Consider the following 20,406-nt stretch of genomic DNA (forward strand, 5'->3'; position numbering starts at 1 on the left):
TAATATAAGTTGTACAATGTACTCGACATTTTAAAAAGCAAATGCAGTATTTTAAAAACAAATATCCTCTATCTGAACACCATAAGGTGCCATTTAAGTGAAATGGTTTACCACTTCTTAGGTAGGATTATGATGTTATTAGTTTACACTAAAAATTCACAAAGTGAACTGGCTTCTAAATTAAACGGTAATTCATATGTATTTTTCAAAAGGTTTCAATTTTGAAAAGGGAGCAAATGTGTACTTTGTTCATTTACACTTGTTTTCTTCCACATCAAAGGATTTCATGATGTTTCTCTCACTCACTTTGCTTGCCATACGAAAGAAGATGACGACTCACTTTGCTGATCTACATCATTTGGAAGATAAGGATCACACCCTGTTTTACATATACCTGGAGGCCCTCTAAGTCCAGGGTATCCTCTCAAACCAGACTGTCCCATATGTCCCCGTGGGCCAGGCTGACCTGGAAGTCCATCGAATGCTAGTCCACTTCTTCCACATTCACCTTAAGAAAGGGGCAGTGAGCAAGAGAAATCTAAGTTATGCTGAAAAGGCAATGACAGTAATAGAGGTTAGAGATGGAAAGGACCTGTGGTTCCCCTAGCCCATCTCTCTCGCCTAGCTGGTGATCTGGAACCAGCAGTGACGTTGAGTCTCCACCAACCTCCATTAAGCTCTGATGCTCAAGGACTGAAAGTGTGGCTGGCCATATGCAGGGTGGACAGGGAAGGTCATGTGGAAGCAGCTGTGTGCAGTTTGGCCTGACATGATACAGCCTTTATAGGAAGGTTCTTTATATGGATTTTGGAAAGTATCCAATTTGGTCAGAAAAGCTGCATGATCTTTATTTGCTTTTGATTTAGAGAAAACCAATTATGTAGAATTTTCACTATTTAAATAACCAGACTATGTTAATAATTTACTCTAAAGTGTTTTCAGTTAAGAACTTTTTTAAATCTGCCATCACAGGATGTAGTGCAAAATACAACCTATTTGGGCTTTACATGGTGCCTTTTATATATCTTCTCAGAGGTTTGCCCCAGTTTTGAATTGCACATATACAGGATCATATGAGCATCAATTCACAGGACACATCTCGTACATCCATACCACATTAAAGTGTTTACCAAAACCTACCATAAAACAGTACATACTGTACAACATGAATGCAGAAATATACTTATAGCAAGAAAGATTACAAGAGCAAAAAGGAGTACCTCTTAGGCCTTGATTGCCTTCAAAGCCAGCAAATACAAAACCTTTGGCACCTCTATCTCCTTTGTCTCCATGGTCACCTAAAATTAAAAAAAAATAAGTGTTTTTAAATAACTACCATATTTTTCAACAGCAACACTTTCACACTTGTGTCTGCTGTAATTTATTCAACCGAATATTGCAAAAAAAATTATTTTCCATTTTAAAAACATTCTACCTTTTGGTCCTTGTTTTCCTGGGTCACCAACATCGCCATAAAAGCCTTTAGGTCCACGTTCTCCATCAGCTCCATTTAACCCAGGTTTGCCCTATAGAAATGTTAAAAATATTACAGTACATGAAACTACTCAATATTTTTTTGCGTTGTTGAATTCGAATCAGTACCATCAGATAAAATACTGTAACTATATTAAAATTAAAAATTAAAGGATTAGCTACACGGAAAGCAGAAGAGTCCAAATGTCACCTTAAAAATCAAAAGTAAGTATTTGACTTCAATAAACTTTCCTACTCTCCAACAATAAAACATTTAATTCAATTCATAAATGAAGAAAGAACTAAGGGTTATTAGAAGTCTGCTTGCTTTTACGAAAAAGTCATAATAAAATGAAAAATCTGTAAAAAAATAAAAAAAACGCAGTCCATTTTTACATAGGAAAATTCCTATTTTAGTTAATTATGCCCACAATAATAAGGTGAGAGCCAAGAATATTTGAACTAGATAAAAAGTCATACGAGGATAAGGATTAAGGCATCCACAAAGGCCTCAATTTCACTCAAAGATCAAATAGTGTTTAAACTTGATTTTTAACAATCAAATTATCTGACTTGGTGCTGCTGATCACAGCTGACTGGGCCAGGGCACAAGGACAAATTGTTGGGTAGTATTATGTTGTTTAGTTATGGATAAACACTGGTCCCAGTAGGGTTTACACACAACCGAGTGGATTCTAAACACAACTTGCCTTTTCCATATCAGCCAGTCAGCAATGGTAAATATCATGTTACCTAACTCAACTGTTAAAATCATTACATTTGCTAGTGGAGAAAACCCAAAAGCTACTGAAAATAGGCTGTGTGTTTGGGAGGTATGTTTTACCCACCAGTGCAGTTTGAAAAGGTGAAGATAAGAATTGTGGGAGGGGAAAGAAGTGTGTTTCATAAGTAACTTTATACATCAACAATGAAGGGTGAATGGGGTAAACTGAAAGGAGTTCAGAGGCAACTGAATGAAGTGGGAGAGCAAAGTGTGATTAGGCCAAATAAATAAGATGGAACAAGGCTTCACAAAGATTTGAGAAACACTAGGCAGATCTTTAGTTGTATACTTTGGAGTAGAGAAGGTAAAAAACTGAGGCAACACTGTATGCATGCAGCTTGGCACTGTACTCTGGGAGTTGGGGTCACCAGCAAGGAGAAGTCGGCATTTAAAGATATTTGAAGGCATTAGTAAAATGTAAGTTTTAATTTGTTTATTATTTGTGTATTACTTCTATTTGGTGATATTAACCTTTATCCAACATACTAACCTAAACTTTCACATTGAAACAAGCTTTTTTATTTGGGGTGGGGCATGATATTCAAATTTTGTGTGTGGCATCGTACTAATCCATTCTGTTCAGAAAAGATTAATTTGTACATCTGTGGAAAAGGTTACTAAATATAGCAGTCCCCCAGCTTGATATTTAGCTTTAGGTTATGAAACAATCTCTCTTTATTTAGAATACTTCATACTGCAGGCAGTTATTTGCGTGTAATAATACAGATACCTAAAGAACCATGAAGATGAAAAGGAATAGCGCAGAAGTATTACCATGAAATCTTAAACTTTTAAAAGTTTCTTACCGTGTTATTTTAGATGATGTGAAAGGGTATTGGCTGCAACACAATAATGAACGTGATAACTAGGATATAAGAACTACTGAGGCAGTTACGCATTTGTTGTATTGTAGGTACTGGAAAATACTACTGCGCTGTACACAATGAAGTTATGGTCCTCCAAAGGTCAATATTTCATAGATTAGTGGGTGATGAATGCCATGGTTATGAGTCAGAATTTGCCTTTGGAGCTGACAAACATCATGATAGCACGAAATAAAAAAACCCTGTTTCATATCACTTTTTAGCAGCTCAATTACATGTGAAAAAAGGTCATTAAATTATTGTTCAGCTTGTAATTGTATTAAATGTACTTGTCTGATACTTTACTACAGCTCCACTACATATTTTTTTAAGCTTAAGATAACAGAGCAACAATCAATTTTTTTCCCAATGTGTGAATTTCTTCCATAGTAGTGTTGTACTTGTTGGAGGAAAATGGGTCCTCTCCTGAAGTCAATAGCAAGCTCACATTGATTTCTATGGGAGCAGGATCAAGCACAATATTGCCACATGGAAAAACGTTTTCTATTTTTTCAGTTCATGTGTTAACTTCATTTAACAATGTTTTCAGTGTTTCAATAACAGGTTAATTTTCTGAAATGGCTTTGTTTTTCTCCCCCTGTATACTTACTTCTTCTCCAGAGGGTCCAGGCAAACCAACAGGTCCTGGAGGCCCCATAGGCACATCTCCATAAAGCAGGCACATGCTGGCACATTTCCTCCCAACACTATTTGCAAACATTGACATTTGTTCTAAGACAATTCCTTTGCACACTTCTATCACATGAGCTGCTGGGAAAGGCAGCCCCTCCATGAGAAGAACATGAGAACAATCAGAAAAATAAAATATGCAGCAGAGTTCCATTAATAGCATAACTCGCTGAAACACCTCCTGAGTTTCCTGTAATTATCCATGTAACAACATTTGACTGTGCTGTTCTTTGTCACTGTACAGCTAATTTTACGATGACATTAAAAAAGATGATTTCCAAGCATATTAACAAATTATCCTTGTTAAACAATTATTTTACAAAAACAAGCAATTTTTTACAAGAAAATGCCTGATGGACCTCAGATGGACTAACTTAGTTTTAAAATTAAAATTTAGAACTACTGAGCCAACTTCATCCCTTCTATAATTCCACTAACACAAGGAATTAATGTGGCCTTCTTGTCCAATTCTGATCCTACTTACACATGTTCAAACATATTTATTACAGCATGCATGTAACTGAGCAAAATTTGATACACCATCTCACAACTCTGAGTACTTAGTTTCTTCTATTATATTTTAGGTCGAAAGAACTGAAAGTCTTACAGGAGGTCCAACTGATCCAACATTTCCTGGTGGACCCTCATCTCCAGGAACACCCTGTTCTCCAGGTTGGCCTTGGGATCCAGTCTCTCCGGATGGACCTCTTTTACCAATAACACCCTCTGGTCCTTTGTCTCCAACCTAAAACAAAGATTTGACTTTTACTTACACTTTGTAAGTGAAGATTTCTTAGAATGGTCTTTGAGCAATTATGGTTTGCTCTTGCTGGCTTTATTACAAATTTTCTACGAAGAAGTTCAAATACTGTACACTTTGAGTGCAGTACAAATATACTAAGATAAAGACAGAACAGCAAGGGGGTAAAAGGTGTTTTTACTTACACTTCCTTTTGGTCCTTTAACTCCTTTTTCTCCCTTTAAATATAAATACAAATACTATTTTTGGCACTGAAATTCATACAATAATATTTCCCATTGCTTTGTTTGTTATCCTTGTGTAGAAGTAAGAAGGTTAATACCTTACAATTATACAGCACTTTTCATCCAGATCCAGAACACAGTTTGCAAATTACAAACTATGAGTACACGGGGTCATTGGACATATAATTCTAAACTTCTGTTCATAGAATGTATGTTCACATAAGGCCAAATCCTCAGCCCAGCATGCACCCATCTTTGACCCAAGTTTGCATAGCAGCTGTTGAGACACACTGTTGAGATTACTTCTACTGTATGGCGCAGATTTTTAGGCATTATGGCATTCAGTGTTGCAATGCCTAATTGATATAGGAGTCATGCATGCACTTAGGAGCCAAGATCTTGAGCTTGGATGTACCTAAATCCCTTTTGAAAATGAGATTTAGTCTCCTAAATCAGTTAGGCATTGCAACACTGAGTACAGCAACAGCTAAATACCTTTAAAAATCTGGGCCTATATCTGATTATGTATTGAAATGTAATATTCACAGTCTGCACTGTACTGACTAGCTACGTAGGTCATTCAGGGAATTGAAACAATGCCATCACATTTATATAATGTAGTGCAACTTGTGCAGTTTACAATCCAGTATAAAATTCAAAAAAATCACCAATGGAGAATATTCAAGGACACAAGCTAAACATCTGCATTTCATGAACACTTGCATTAGTAAAACTTGTATGCTTGAAAGCTTGTGGAAAGTGAATGTGGAAGTGCTGTAAATAGGGCTGAATTACAATTAGTTTTCAAATTTGAATGACTATGAACAATTTTGACTGCAGTACCCACTTGTTTCTGCATGGGACATTTAGGCCAATATTCTCAAATTTTGAGTGTCCAACATTAGGCACCTAAATAAAATGCCACATTTTCAGTGAGGCTGAGCACTGCACTCTCACTGAAGTCAACAGCAAACCAACACATCAGTAACTAATATTTGTTGCTAGCAAGAGTCTTCCTTTAATTTTACTTCCCAGTGCAAAGTTCCACATACCATAAAAACAGTAAAGTCAAAAGCTATGGTGTTGTTAAGATTTATAGGAAACTAATATGAGTGTGTAGAAGTTTATAAAAACTATAATAATGCCAAGAGTGTGAACAATGAATCAGTTACATGTAATATTCAATTACAAATATGTCATATATTACTGTACCTTGTCACCTTCTTGACCCTTAATGCCTGGAACACCAACATTTCCCTGCACAGAGAAAGAAACCCCACACAAATATTATAATTATATTTTTTTAAGAATAGTTACAAGACGACTCAATTCGTATATTCATTTTCTGAGCATTATCAAAAGCGTAATAACCTCACCACTTTCCATTTCAAATACTAAGTGCACTTCTTCAACCTAGTCTATGCTAATAAATGACAGTTATATCATTCTCGTTCCTGGCACACTGCAATGTCTTCATAACATGTTAACAAACAACAACATCTATCTCTTTTCAGCAGCGGATCTCAAAGCACTTTACAAAGGAGATCAGTACAATTATCTCCATTTTACAGATGGGAAAACTTACACCCAGAGGGTGAAGGAACTTGCCTATGGTCACTCAGGAGGCCACTGGGAACAGAACACACATCTCCAGAGTCTCAGTCCCCTATCCACTAGACAAGACCCGTGGTTCTCAACCAGACGTCCGGGGCCCTCTGGGGGACCATGGGCAGGTTTTAGAGGGTCGGCCAAGCATGGCCAGCATTATACTTGCTAGGGCCCAGGGCAGAAAGCCAAAGCCCTACCATGCAGGGTCGCAGCCCAGGGCCCCAAGCCCCATCACCCACGGCTGAAGCCAAAGATTGAACAATGGAGTGTCACAGTGCCCCGTGGCGTGGGGCCCTGGACAATTGCCCTGCTTTCTACCTCCAAACTCTGGCTTTTATATGCAGAAAAATGGTTGTTTCGGCACAGCTGGGCCATGGAGTTTTTATAGCATGTTGGGGGGCCTCAGAAACAAAAAGGTTGAGAACCTCTGGACTAGACAATACTGCTATCTCAGCAGGGGTCTCTTCTTTTCAAATGACTGATATTCAGCACCAATAAGGTGATTAGTAGCCTTTAGACTCTATTAAGGGGCCTGCCGAATGCTCAGGTGTTGCAGAGCCAGCGTAGGACCATTTGTAGAGTTAAGGTAAAGAACCACAGAAGATTAAGGTTGGAAGAGACTTCAGGAGGTTATCTAGTCCAACCCCTGCTCAAAGCAGGACCAACCCTAACTAAATCATCCCAGCCAGGGCTTTGTCAAGCCAGGCCTTAAAAACCTCTAAGGAAGGAGATTCCACCACCTCCCGAGGTAACCCATTCCAATGCTTCACCACCCTCCTAGTGAAATAGTTTTTCCTAATATCCAACCTAAACCTCCCCCACTGCAACTTGAGACCATTGCTCCTTGTTCTGTCATCTGCTACCACTGAGAACAGCCTTGCTCCATCCTCTTTGGAACCCCCCTTCAGGTAGCTGAAGGCTGCTATCAAGCATGAGCAAGGGTTACAGAATCATATATTTTACTGCTACTAATTGCTATTTAAGAAAATAATACAAATTCTTTTTTAAAAAAAAAAGCTATATTATGTAATTAAAAAAAGAACATTTCAGAAGCTACTTGCTACTTTTCATCTCAGATTATCCTAATTTAAAATTTTTCATTATACCTAGATTTGGAAGGTTTAGATTTTTATCAGTAAATGTCAGCTTCCCCATACACACGTAAACTGAAGAAAAAATATTTCCATTGATAATAATCAAATATTATTATATAGCCAAAGTAAGTAAAATATTGCTTAAGAACTTATTAGAGTTTGAATTAAGGATATACACTATTTACTTGCTATATTTTGACGTGATGTTGACAGTTTGTGTTTTAATGGTTATAAAGTTTTAACTTGTTGAATCTCATTGTCTACTGTCATTAAATAAGTATTGTCTCCCCCCACTAGTTTCCTGCAACTGTGAAAATTTAAAAAGATGAAAATAGAAAAAAATGCTTAAAAATAAACAGATATCTGTTGAAATTATAAAAAAAAAAAAATAAATTGAATTCTGCCAAGCCTCATTAAATTGTATATGTATTCTATGTTTGAGCCACCAACTCTGGTTCTGTAACTACCTCTTAACTCATTTTTGCTCAGTTCTCAACTAGCCATCATTCAGTGCCTAAACAAAATTTTCACCTGCATGCTGCACACATTTGTGCATGCAGAACTCACATATTTTGCATGCAGAGCAGGACGTTATACGTTCAGTTACCTGATTTTCTGGCAAATATACAATTTTCCATGGGCACAACACTGAGGCCATCTGAAAATTAAAACCTTTATCTCTTTGTGATTCAAATGGAAATAAAATAGTTTTGCCAGTTATTAAGAGCCAGGCAGAACCTGGCTCTTCCATAGTTATTCAATGAGGGAAGAAAGAAAGGAGCTTTCCCGCCTGTCTTAGAGGCATAAAGGCTGCCCCATCCTTTCTCCACAGAGGCACGTGACAGCCCAAAGGAGCTGGGAAGGGAGGAGGTGGGAAGAAGGCAGTGCTACTGCTCGAGACCTATGCCTGGGGGATAATAAGTCAGATCCCAGAATGAGGAGTGTAGCAAGCACACCGCCTGCTTAGTCTGGATGCTTATAGGTGCTCCAGGAATGTGGTTGAATTTTTTTTTTTTAAAAAGGCTGTGATTATTATCAGTTATAATTTTTGCTACACCCACATGCATTTAAAGTTAGAATTTGGACAAGTTTCCAGGAGCCTGTAATCTTTTTCCACATCTATTTACCTCATTGAAATAAGTTCTCCTTTACTGTAACCATAATCTGCCCTGTGCTTACTGTGCAACCTTAAGAATCAAACTAGAAATTTACTTCTTAAACAAAAAGCAAGATTTCCAGTAAAAGAGTTTCAAAAGGATACCTTCAATCCACAAGTTCCTGGTAGCCCTATATGACCCTGTAGAGAGCAGGAAAGAAAATGACAACTGTCAAGTAATATATAGACAATCATACACATACAATTAGGACCTGAATGTACTACCCATTCAAGTCAATGGAAAGACTCCCATCAGTTTCAGTGGGTGGGAAATCATGGCCAGGGTTACTAACAATGAAACTTACAGTAGCTCCAGGGGGACCAGCGAAGCCAGGCCTACCAGGAATTCCTGCAATCCCTTTTGAACCAGTATCACCCTGTCCAGGAAACATTGAATTATTAAAAATAAATTCACCCACCTTGACCACATGCTTATTGCTGTATATTATCACACATTTAAAAAGGAAGAGAAACTAAAAAGCCCAGGTAAATAAATTTAGATATATCTCTGCCAGTATTTGTTTCTTTTGTTTAGATAAAGGGATTTCTGTGATACTCATCACAATGAGAACCAGTCTGCAAAAAACCTCCAGCATTTTCTTCTGTCTGTTTGGTTCCCAGAGTGCAAGCAATTCTAACAGGGATGTCCCAGAGTGTAGTTGTTCAGAGCCCGATGGCCAGCTCCTTCTTCATCTCCAACCTAAGGTGATGTGTGTCCTCTCAAACCTCTGGGTAAACAGAGTTGGAAAGGTTGTGTGTGTGTGTGTGTGTGTGTGCACGCGCGCACATGCACAGATATATTTTATAATACACACCCACAAACACAACATATAAAAAGTGGTTGAACCTAGCTTTCTCTTCAAAAGTCCAGTCTGTTTGCTACTCATTATATTCTACGATTCTGTCCAGTAATTTTAACTAATAGGAACTAATCCATGCATGTTACTATAATCGCATCTTCACTATCATGATCCAGTTAATATTGATCTCTAATAATCAGCACAGTCTTCTTTAATTAAGCCCTCTATTAAAGACTGATATCCTCTCTTTATGTGTTATTCAGAACATAGTTTGCCCATGTTAAATAATAAAGTTAAATGCTAAGCTGGACAGACTATGGTACTAAAATGTGCATCTGAAAAGTTACCGTCACACTGATTTGTCTTTTGTTAAATTATCTTTAATAATAAAATATTAATTATTTCAGGGAGGAAAACTAGACATGGGAGACCAGAGACCAAAATTAATTCAAAGATAAAAATATCCAGTTTACGATTGTTGCTTTTTTGTCATGTTTAAACATTTATAGCAATTTTACCAGCTGTTCCAACTTACTGTGCTTGTAAAATCACCACCTCCACACAGCGGGTGAATATTTTCTCCAGTCTTGGGTCTTCCTCAAGCCATTTCTGTTACAGATGCCAATCCTAGCCCAACCATTGCAGGCATGCTATCCGTTACCATGGGCGGCAGCAGAATACCTTCCCCACTCCGCTATATTCTTCTGTGTGTGTCTTTCTGATTTTAAATCCTGGTAATAGTTACTCTGGGACAGATCCTCAGGTGGTGTAAATTGTCATAGCTCCATTGACTTTAATTGAGCTACAACAACTTGCGCAAGCTGAGGATCTGGCCCCCGTCATTGAATTTGAGGGATGGTACCTTTTGGACAGCCCACACAATTGCTCTCCATTACATGTCTGATCAGAGGATTGTTCTGCCATTTCCTCCTAAAATCAGAATATCAGGGTTGGAAGGGACCTCAGGAGGTCATCTAGTCCAATCCCCTGCTCAAAACAGGACCAGTCCCCAACTAAATCATCCCAACCAGGGCTTTGTCAAACCTGACCTTAAAAACCTCAAAGGATGGAGATTCCACCACCTCCCTAGGTAACACATATTTTAAGGACCATGACGTTTTTGCTTGTATCTCCACCAAACAAACAATGTTTGCTTCTCCCTGACTGACTCTACCATGCCTCCATCCTCTTGACCTTCACTTCCCTCCTCAAAACTTATTCATGAAGCTTGCAAACTCTAGTCTTCTCTTCTTAGAAATCATATAAATAAAATGTGGAAGAACAACAACAACGATAATATAATAAAAAACCCAAAACACAAAGAACCCTGAAAAACAAGACTCTGAACCTTGATAATGTGTATTTATGATACAGTGTGACAACTTATTACTGTTACCCTTGTCCTGCACTCCCCCTTCCACCCAGGTTTGACATCATTACTTTCAAGTTATATTTGGGGTAGATTTTGCACTGGCTTCCTCAGGTGCATCAGAAGGGGCAAACTCAGCCAGGATTCCTCTTGCGAGCTTTTAGTTAGTGCACACTGGCACACTCACTGAGCCAATGTTGGGAACTGGTATAATGAGTGAGAATCATAGAATATCAGGGTTGGAAAACATCTCAGGAGGTCCTCTAGTCCAACCCTCTGCTCAAAGCAGGACCAATCCCCAACTAAATCATCCCAGCCAGCGCTTTGTCAAGCCAGACCTTAAAAACCTCTAAGGAAGGAGATTCCACCACCTCCCCAGGTAACCCATTCCAGTGCTTCACCACCCTCCTAGTGAACAAGTTTTCCTAATATCCAACCTACACCTCCCCCACTGCAACTTGAGACCACTACTCCTTGTTCTGTCATCTGCTACCACTGAGAACAGTCTAGATCCATCCTCTTTGGAACCCCCTTTCAGGTAATTGAAAGCAGCTATCAGTTCCCCCCTCATTCTTCTCTTCTGCAGACTAAACAATCCCAGTTCCCTCAGCCTCGCCTCATAAGTCATGTGCTCCAGCCCCCTAATCATTTTTGTTGCCCTCCGCTGGACTCTTTCCAATTTTTCCACATCCTTCTTGTAGTGTGGGTCCCCAAACTGGACACAATACTCCAGATGAGGCCTCACCAATGCCGAATAGAGGGGAATGATCAAACCCTCGATCCGCTGGCAAGGCTCCTACTTATACAGCCCAAAATGTCATTACCCTTCTTCGCAACAAGGGCACACTGTTGACTCATACCCAGCTTCTTGTCCAGTGTAACCCCTACGTCTTTTCTGTAGAACTGCTGCCTAGTCACTCGGTCCCTAGTCTATAGTGGTGCATTGGATTCTTCTGTCCTAAGTGCAGGACTATGCACTTGTCCTTGTTGACCCTCATCAGATTTCTTTTGGCCCAATCCTCCAATTGTCTAGGTCCCTCTGTATCCTATCCCTACCCTCCAGCATATCTACCACTCCTCCCAGTTTAGTGTCATCTGCAAACTTGCTGAGGGTGCAATTCACACCATCGTCCAGATCATTAATGAAGATATTGAACAAAACCGACCCCAGGACCGACCCTTGGGGCACTTCGCTTGATACCAGCTGCCAGCTAGACATGGAGCCATTGATCGCTCACTACCCATTGAGCCTGATGATCTAGACAGCTTTCTATCCACCTTATAGTCCATTCTTCCAGCCCATACTACTTTAACTTGCTGGCAAGAATACTTTGGGAGACCTTATCAAAAGCTTTGCTAAAGTCAAGTACATTAACTGGTTATTCGTGTGATTTCTGTTTTTAAGATCTATTATTTAATCCACATCCAGACTGGGAAATGAGTGACCTTCAAGAGCTGCAGAGTTGGGACTCAGCTACTGGGTTTGGATATTTATCCAAGACATTTCCAAGTTTTCCCAAACCTCGATGTGAAAACTGAGCTGGAAGTCTACTGAGAACAGTTCTGCATGTCTAAGCTGGGCTGGGTTCTTTCCTAGCTAATTGATTAGTCACTTGGAAGAGTTTTAGAGGGGCTATATGGGCTGCAGATTAACTTCTATCTGATCATTCCCTTACAGAGAAAGAGCTGTCAGTCAGACAGATGCAAGGATGCTGTAGCAGTCTGAAGACTCCTTCCTCCTCATCATCCCTGCAAATGGTGTTTGAAGAAGAACCCACCAAGAGGGATCTCTCTCTCTTACTTACTTTCTTCCCTATAACAGGAGTCCTAGAATCATAGCAACTTTTGTCCTCTGCACAGCCCCAACAGTTAGGAGAGAGGAACTCAAATATTGTCTAGGACTAGTTATGGAACAGGGAAATTATTTATATGTACAGACTACTCCCAAATAGCTTCACTTCTATAGACAACTAGCTTGGTGAATCTGAATTTGCTTCTGTCTTTACATATTGAGGCCAGGGGCCAAAATCCAAATCCTTATTGCCCTACTCAAGTATGTATTCCAGTTAACTTCTATGGAACTACTTGTGTGAATAAAGGCAAACTGGATTCAGCCCTGGGTTACCAATCTGACTGAGGAACAGCTCCCATATGCTGCCTTCTGATGCATGTGTATCCCAGACAGCCATGTCACTGAGCAACTAGGCCAGGCCCCTCACAAAGAGAATGATACTTACGGTTTTTCCCCAGGGGCCGTCAGGACCTGCTTCTCCTAGAAATCCTCTCTCTCCCTACATAAGGGTAAAATAGATTATTTTAATCTACATAGAAAAGTATAAATACATGAATAATAGATAGTTGAGGGAATACATTCAGATTTTTAAAACTCTACCTTTAAACCCAAAGTACCTTGACCACCCTCTGGCCCTTGAGATCCTTGATAGGCCTAAAGAAAACAAGCAATTAAGACAAAGAGGTTAATTTTTAAGATTACAGAAACAAAATACAGGTTACTTCATAACTCCTAAATCACATTTTGTTTAAAATGAACACAAGCATACCCTTCAGAAGTTACGTATGTGTAAAGAAGCATGCTGTGGCTCATCACCCTAGGAGCATTCTAGAAAAGGCCAAGGGGAGGGAGGTGAGCTCAACATGTGGCTTGGAGAAATATAAGCATGTGATGAACAACTCCATATATGGAAAGGTTAAATATGATTGGCTAGAGGTTTGTGTTATGTAACTTATGTAACTGCCATGTGTTATAAAATAGCAACAGGAGGCACTCCTTACGGGAGGGACTCTGGCTGATTTTTGTACCAGGGGCTCTCCCCTTGTGCACATTGAATAAAGTCTTGTTGAATTGAATTGACTAAAGTATGAAAGACCTTTGATTCTTCCTGGCATCTGACTCATTTGGTTATTTTTGAGAACCACAAAATCCCAACAGTTTCTTGGCACAGCGAGCAGGGTGAGAAATATCCTTCAGAATCACGACCTACAATCAAATTAGAGGATGAGTTTGTTCATTTTTTATTTGGTTGTGTCTCTCTGACCTGACTGGTGATTCTCATATCTTTTGTAGTAAGCCAGTCTTGGTGTTGGGGAATTCAAGGGGTTTGTTGCAGTTCTGAAACATTTAGGTCACAGTCTTAAGACATTGTACTTAGTGTGGGGGCTGTTAAGTTGTAAGTTCCTCTGACTAAGTGTTGTTGAAGTGGGAAATCAAAGAGGCCATAAGCACCAACAGTTAGTGTAGGGGCAGGTATAGCCATAAGTACCTCTAGTTAATGTGTTGGCTGGCCCAGATCTCCTAATCAGAAATTGTAATTGTGCAGATCAAATAAATTGGAAAAAGGATCAATCTCCTGACTGGGCATTCCAGTCTGGGGTGTTTGATTTGAATACATTTTTATTAGTCTGTAAACAGAATTGTATTTAAAAATTTGGAGATTGGAGGATATTTAGTTTAAAAAAGAAAAAAAGGGAAAGATAAAGGTATATAGTGATCCACAATATGAAGAGTGTATAATTAGTGCTTTTATAGCTACTGTAGCAGTAAGTTTATTAGTTTTCTTGTTGAGATATTTTGGCTGTATGACTGAAATAAAGAAGGATGACCACCCCCATTACAGGTGGGCAACACTGATTTTGTGCATAAACCACAATATTTATCAGAGGAAGACAATGTCCTCAGTGTAGATGTAAGGTTGCTGGCTGTAAAATCTGCCCTGTCTCAGTATGACAAGGCATTGAAACAAGGATATCCAACACATGATGATTATGCGACTAAACATCCATATTATGTTGCCTGTTGGTGTGTGGGGTTAAAAAACAGCACAGAGAAGGACAAAATGGCGGGTATGTGTTTAATTGTTGATTATGAACAGCTGGTTAGAAAGTGTAATATGCTAAAAGAAAGGGTGGGAGAGTTAGAAGCAGAGGTAGAAAAACTGCAAGCAGAAGCAAAAAAGTATAAAGCAGCAGACTCACAGGGAAAGAGATCTTGTCCCTCAGCACCTTTGGACCCTACATGTGGAACATGGGGATATCAGGTCTAGTTTCATGGCTCCGATGAGAGTGCACACTGTCCCTAATCCTAATCAAGGTAAAGGGGACCCTGCTCCTATTAGTTGCCTAGAGCACACTCCTATGAGTCCATCTGACTTGCGGAGCATGTTAAAAGAATTGCCATCTTTTCAGTTTAATAACCCAAACCTACCCTTCTGGGAAAAGGTACAGGAGTGGATAGTAGTGGGAGGCTTACATGCTTTTGATGTTTTCACCATGGTAAAGGCAAAATGTCCTGGCTCAGCCTGGAGTAGGATTGCTATTGGTTTTAATAACTCTGCATGGGCAACTGCTATTTTCGCCTCCTCAGCTGACATGGAAACCACAGTGCAGAATTTCCTACAGGCGGTAATGGTGGCTTTGGGGCTGGGTACTAAATTGTACTCATTATATGCTAACTGAAAACAGCACCCAAATGAGCCTTTTGAAAAATGTGTGGAAGACAAGTTTGAGTTATCTCAATAGTATGGGGGGGGCAACAGAATGCTACTCGTGAAGATGCTATATCCATAGAGGGGGTACTTGACAGGGTATGTGGTATGTATAAGACAGCCGAGAAAACTGGCTTTCAGCCTCTGGGTTATGCTGAATTATTAACATGGGCTTCAAACATTAGCAAATACAATCAAGAACAGGGTACAGGAGAAAAGATGCACAGAATGCAAACCCAAGGACAGAAAGGAAAATTGAACATAAGTTTGGAAGATAGCTTTGTTGCTACAGTTAAAGCAGCAAATGTAGGAGGTGGTAATTGTAGTAACTAAGGAATGTTGGGCCATAACAAAAAGGAATGTTATAAGAAAGGGGGTGGAAGAGCTGATCAGTGTATGAAATGTGACCAGACAGGGCATTGGTCCAAGAGTTGCTCTAGTAAAAAGGGTAAAGACCCTCTTGAGACTATGTCTTGGGACCAATTAATAAAAATCCTCAACTCCATGAAAAAAATCCTCCAATTAGGGGCTTTCAGCCCCAATTGCAGCGAGCCTCTATGGCTCATCTGCACGTCCGTATCTAATTGCTAGGGTTGGGGGCATGTCATGTAAAATCCTTATAGATATGGGAGCTTCAGTATCCATCACTGATATTCCAGGATTACCTTTGACTTCTAAATTTACTACTTTAGCAGGGTTGGGGGGAGCAAGTATGAGAGCATATCTGACAAAGCCCCTTTTAAATCGAGACAGAAGAACATTTTTGGATTGGGGCAATTTTATTATGTGCCAAAACAAGCAGAAGGTTCAATAATGGGAATTGATATGTTACGAAAATTGGGGTCTCATTTAAATTTGGGTGAGTCACCTTCATTGCAAATACCATCTCAAGAGTCTAGTGCTAATGTGCCTCTGATCTATTCTTCTCCAGGTGAACATGTGTGCATTGTGCAGGTTCTCCCTGAGCTGCCAGGACCAGAGGGAGTGTGGGCAGCCGATAAACTCGACTGTGGTTTGATGAACGTCCCACCAGTGGTGATTACAGGAAATCTTCCCCCTCCCGCACGTCCCTATCCAATTAAGCCAGAGGCCCTGATGGTGGTAGAAAGTACAGTCAAAGAGTTGATGAAGAGGGGAGTTGTAAAAGAAACAGTCAAAACGTAATTCACCGGTCTGGCCTGTTAAGAAGCCAAATGGATCGTGGCGACTTACCATTGATTATCGAAATATTAACATGCATGCAGACAGGCTCACCCCCCAGTCACTGACCCTAGTACTATTCTTTCCACTATACCTAATGATCACATAGTGTTTTCAGCCTTGGACATTAGCAATGGCTTTTGGTCTGTTCCTGGGCACCCTGACAGTCAATTTTGGTTTGCATTTACTGTTAAAGAGAAGCACTATACCTTTACTCACCTAAGCCAGGGTTTTCATAACTCACCTACTTTGTTTCACAGAGTGTTAGCTGATGTGCTGGCAAAGCTTCCAGACGTGGTTTATTGTATTGTACAGTATGTAGATGATCTTCTTATCTGCTCACCAGATCAGCAAACACACATGAAAGACTTAGAAGTGATCCTGCAGCACTTGGCAGACAGTGGGGTAAAATGTAATGCTAGAAAGGCTCAGATCGCAGAGGAGGAAGTATCATATCTGGGGTGTCTAATATCCAAAGGGTACAAGCGTTTAACTGTAGACCGCATTGAGGCTATTAATGCGTGCCCATGACCAATTATGGTCAGGGGAGTTAGGAAAGTGTTGGGGCTATACAATTTCTGCAGAACTCAAATCCCAAATTATTCAACGATTGTCCAGCCCCTTAATAATCTCCTGACGGGTGCTGGTGAACTACATGATGCAATTGAATGGACACTTGAATGTGAACAGGTATTTACCACATTGAAACAGAGGCTAAGTACTGCCCCAGGGTTGGGACTTCCTAATCCATTAATGCCTTTTACATTGTACACGCATGTCAGTGAGGGACATAGGGCAGCAGTGTTAACACAAAACCATGGGGACAAACAGCGCCCAGTAGCATAGTACTCTTCTAAACCAGATGCTGTCGCTCAAACAATGCCACCATGCCTCCAGGCAGTGGAAGGAGCTTCTATGGCCCTAAGTCAGGCTTCACCACTTATTGGTTCACAGGATGTAAATACTGTCATGCCTCAAGCTGTCCTTGCTATTTTATCAGGAAATAAATCTTCGGCAGTCCATGGGGTAAGATGGACTCGATGGGAAACAAGTTTGCTAACGCCTTCGGTACATCTGCAATGAGCATCATCGCTAAACCCTGCCATCCTCATGCCTACCTCAGATGAGGGATACCTACATCATTGTTGCCTTGAGGAAGAGCCCATGGACCTTCCATTGGTAAAAGAAGCTGAAATACCTGGTGCCCCTTGCCTATACGTGGGTCATTTTTCCTTCTATGTGGACAGCAAGCGACACACAGGATGGGCCGTTTGTACTCAGGATGGGCAGCTGGTGGCAGATGGCAGTTTACCTGGGGCATCTGCACAAGTAGCAGAACTACAGGCATTCGTTGCAGCATGCGAAGCTGCGAAAGGTCACGCTGTAAACATATATACTGATTCTAGATATGCGTTTGGGGTTGTACATGATTATATTAACTTGTGGGTAAATCGGGGATTCCTGACGAGTACAGGATCCCCAATACAAAATGGGGAGATAGTGGAGAAACTTCATGCAGCCCTGCAGAAACCTACCGAAGTAGCAGTGATAAAAGCGAGGGCCCACACAAAAGGGACAGACCCTTCTAGCAAGGGAAACCAAAGGGCAGACGAACTAGCAAAACAAGCAGCAGTGGAAGGTAAAGAGACACAATTGATTGCTGCAACACAGCCTCTCGTACAAACCCCAAACTTTTTTGAATTACAGGACATCCAACATGCTGCACCAAGGGCAGAGAAGTGGTTATGGATAGATAATGGGGGCAAACTGTGTGATAACACTTGGAGAGGTCCAGGGAACACATTAGTGTTACCAAATGTGCCGATGGAAATGATGATCCAAGTGTATCACATGTTGGGACATGATGGAGCACAGAGGGTGATCCACCAGATGTTGGACACCTGGTGGAATCCTAAGCCTAATGCAAACGTGCATGATTATGTGAGGAGGTGTGTAACATGTGCTCAATGTAATTCTGCTCCCACAGTGAAAGTGAGAATGCGACATCACCCAAGACCAACACAGCCCTTCACACAGTTACAAATAGATTTCATTGGGCCCCTGCCAAGGTGCAAAGGGAAACAATACGTTCTGATGATCATGGATCACTTTATTAAGTGGATAGAAGCTTTCCCAGTGGCCAAGGCCACTGCATCTGATGTAGCTAAAATACTGATGACAGAAATAATTCTCCGATGGGGACTTCCATGCTTCATTGATAGTAACCAACGTACCCATTTTACAGGGAAGGTGATGAAAACTGTATGCATGGCACTGGGGATCAAACAGAAATTCCACTGTCCCTACCATCCCCAGAGTTCGGGATTAGTAGAAAGAGCTAACCAAACCATTAAAAACAAACTAACCAAACAGATGTTTTCTGTTACAGGGAAAGACTAGGTCACCAACCTATAAGTGGTTCTCATGTCTATGAGAGCCGGTCCTACTAATCCACATTCCTTATCTCCTTTTGAAATGCCGATGTGGTCGATGAGGACTGCAGGAAATCTGTGCATTGGGGTGTGGGGGGGGGGAATTGTATGTCATGGGTGACCAGCTTGCTGAATATTGCAAATTATCTCAGTGTGTGTCACAGGACCCCCGAACTGAACCAGACCCAAAGGCCAGCAAAGAGGACATGTGTGAGGTGCAGCCCAGTGATCAGGTGCTGGTGAAAGCCTATAGAAAATGAACCTCTGAACCAGCCTAGACTGGACCTCACACAGTTCTCTTGGTAACTCCTTCAGCAGCCTGGGTCACTGGAATTCCAGTTTGGGTCCACCTGTCACGAGTAAAAGTATATAAAGGTGAGACTCAACATGGGGCACAATAATCCCTGTTTACCCTATGGACTCCTGGAGAGCCATTCTCAATATTGTTAAGTGTTTTCATTTGATGTTCCCAGTTTAAAATTGATGTAGGAATTTTTTGTGGTCTATTAAATTGTTTTGAGTGGTTTCTGAGACTTGAGAGTTCTTTTAGAAGTCTCATCTTAATAATGCTGCAGTGGCTTTTAGTATTTTATTGATGTAATCACCTGGGGAGGAGCCAGTGGATCAGTTGTAAATGCCATTACTCAAGTTATCAAATCTAATAATAGGGACTGGGTTGAAAATTTGTTAGTAGCAGGGATGGCAGTCTATTGTGGTGAGAGTAGGGCTCATGTCTAATCAAAGTCAGATATCACATTAACTCAGCAACACAGTTGGTCAGGTCCTCACTTTTGTACTCAGCCATCTATTAAAAACTACTAAAATATATGAGCAAGCATTGGTCTAGGCATGTGGAAGAATTGTATTATCATTCTGGCATGGTGTTCAACATGGAAGTTGCAGCCCTGATAGGAGACTTGCTCATGTCACAGGTGCCCTGTTGGGTGAGAGCTGCAGTTCTCAAAGACTGAATGTCTTCACCTTGGATGATGACAAGGGAGTGGTCCCTATAGATAACATGGCATGTTGGGATGGTCATTCCATCCTTGGAGGAGTGTTAATTCCTGTGGGTTGGGCTTCTGAATTGGAGGCTCAGCCCGTCCACCCACTCCCATTCTCATGTCACAGACATCTGTGTAGCATCAAGAATTCTGGATATGTAATAATATATAACTATATAGCTTTCCTATGGGACCAATGTCCCATCCTGGGAGGATGGGTTTTGTGAATGGAAAACCTGAAGTCAGGACAAGCCTCATCTCAAACGTTGGGACCTGACTTAATGGTGCATGTAATGTTTAATTTAATGGATGATATAACACTGAGGAAGGACTCCACTACCTTGTGTGGATTTGTGTGATTAACTTTGGCAGGCAAGCCTTGCTTAAACATTTTGTTCTTCTTATTGTGTTAAGCCTATTAGAAGATATTATGAAAGAAGGGGTAGGGCA

The 20,406-nt window shown here is 40.5% G+C and overlaps 1 protein-coding gene across 1 annotated transcript in view; it reads right to left on the reverse strand.

The window, feature by feature from the left end:
* Positions 1 to 302: 302 nt before the first annotated feature.
* The window catches only part of LOC140908159 (uncharacterized), a 54,874-nt gene continuing 34,770 nt past the window's right edge, over positions 303 to 20,406 (reverse strand). The window contains 11 exon segments of the mRNA XM_073335125.1: positions 303 to 508; positions 1,221 to 1,298; positions 1,436 to 1,526; positions 3,731 to 3,907; positions 4,418 to 4,555; positions 4,756 to 4,788; positions 6,007 to 6,051; positions 8,758 to 8,793; positions 8,958 to 9,029; positions 13,059 to 13,112; positions 13,214 to 13,267. Of these exon segments, the coding sequence (XP_073191226.1) occupies positions 303 to 508; positions 1,221 to 1,298; positions 1,436 to 1,526; positions 3,731 to 3,907; positions 4,418 to 4,555; positions 4,756 to 4,788; positions 6,007 to 6,051; positions 8,758 to 8,793; positions 8,958 to 9,029; positions 13,059 to 13,112; positions 13,214 to 13,267 (984 nt within the window).

This window comes from Lepidochelys kempii, chromosome 3 (genome assembly GCF_965140265.1).
Source record: "Lepidochelys kempii isolate rLepKem1 chromosome 3, rLepKem1.hap2, whole genome shotgun sequence".
Taxonomy (NCBI): domain Eukaryota; kingdom Metazoa; phylum Chordata; order Testudines; family Cheloniidae; genus Lepidochelys; species Lepidochelys kempii.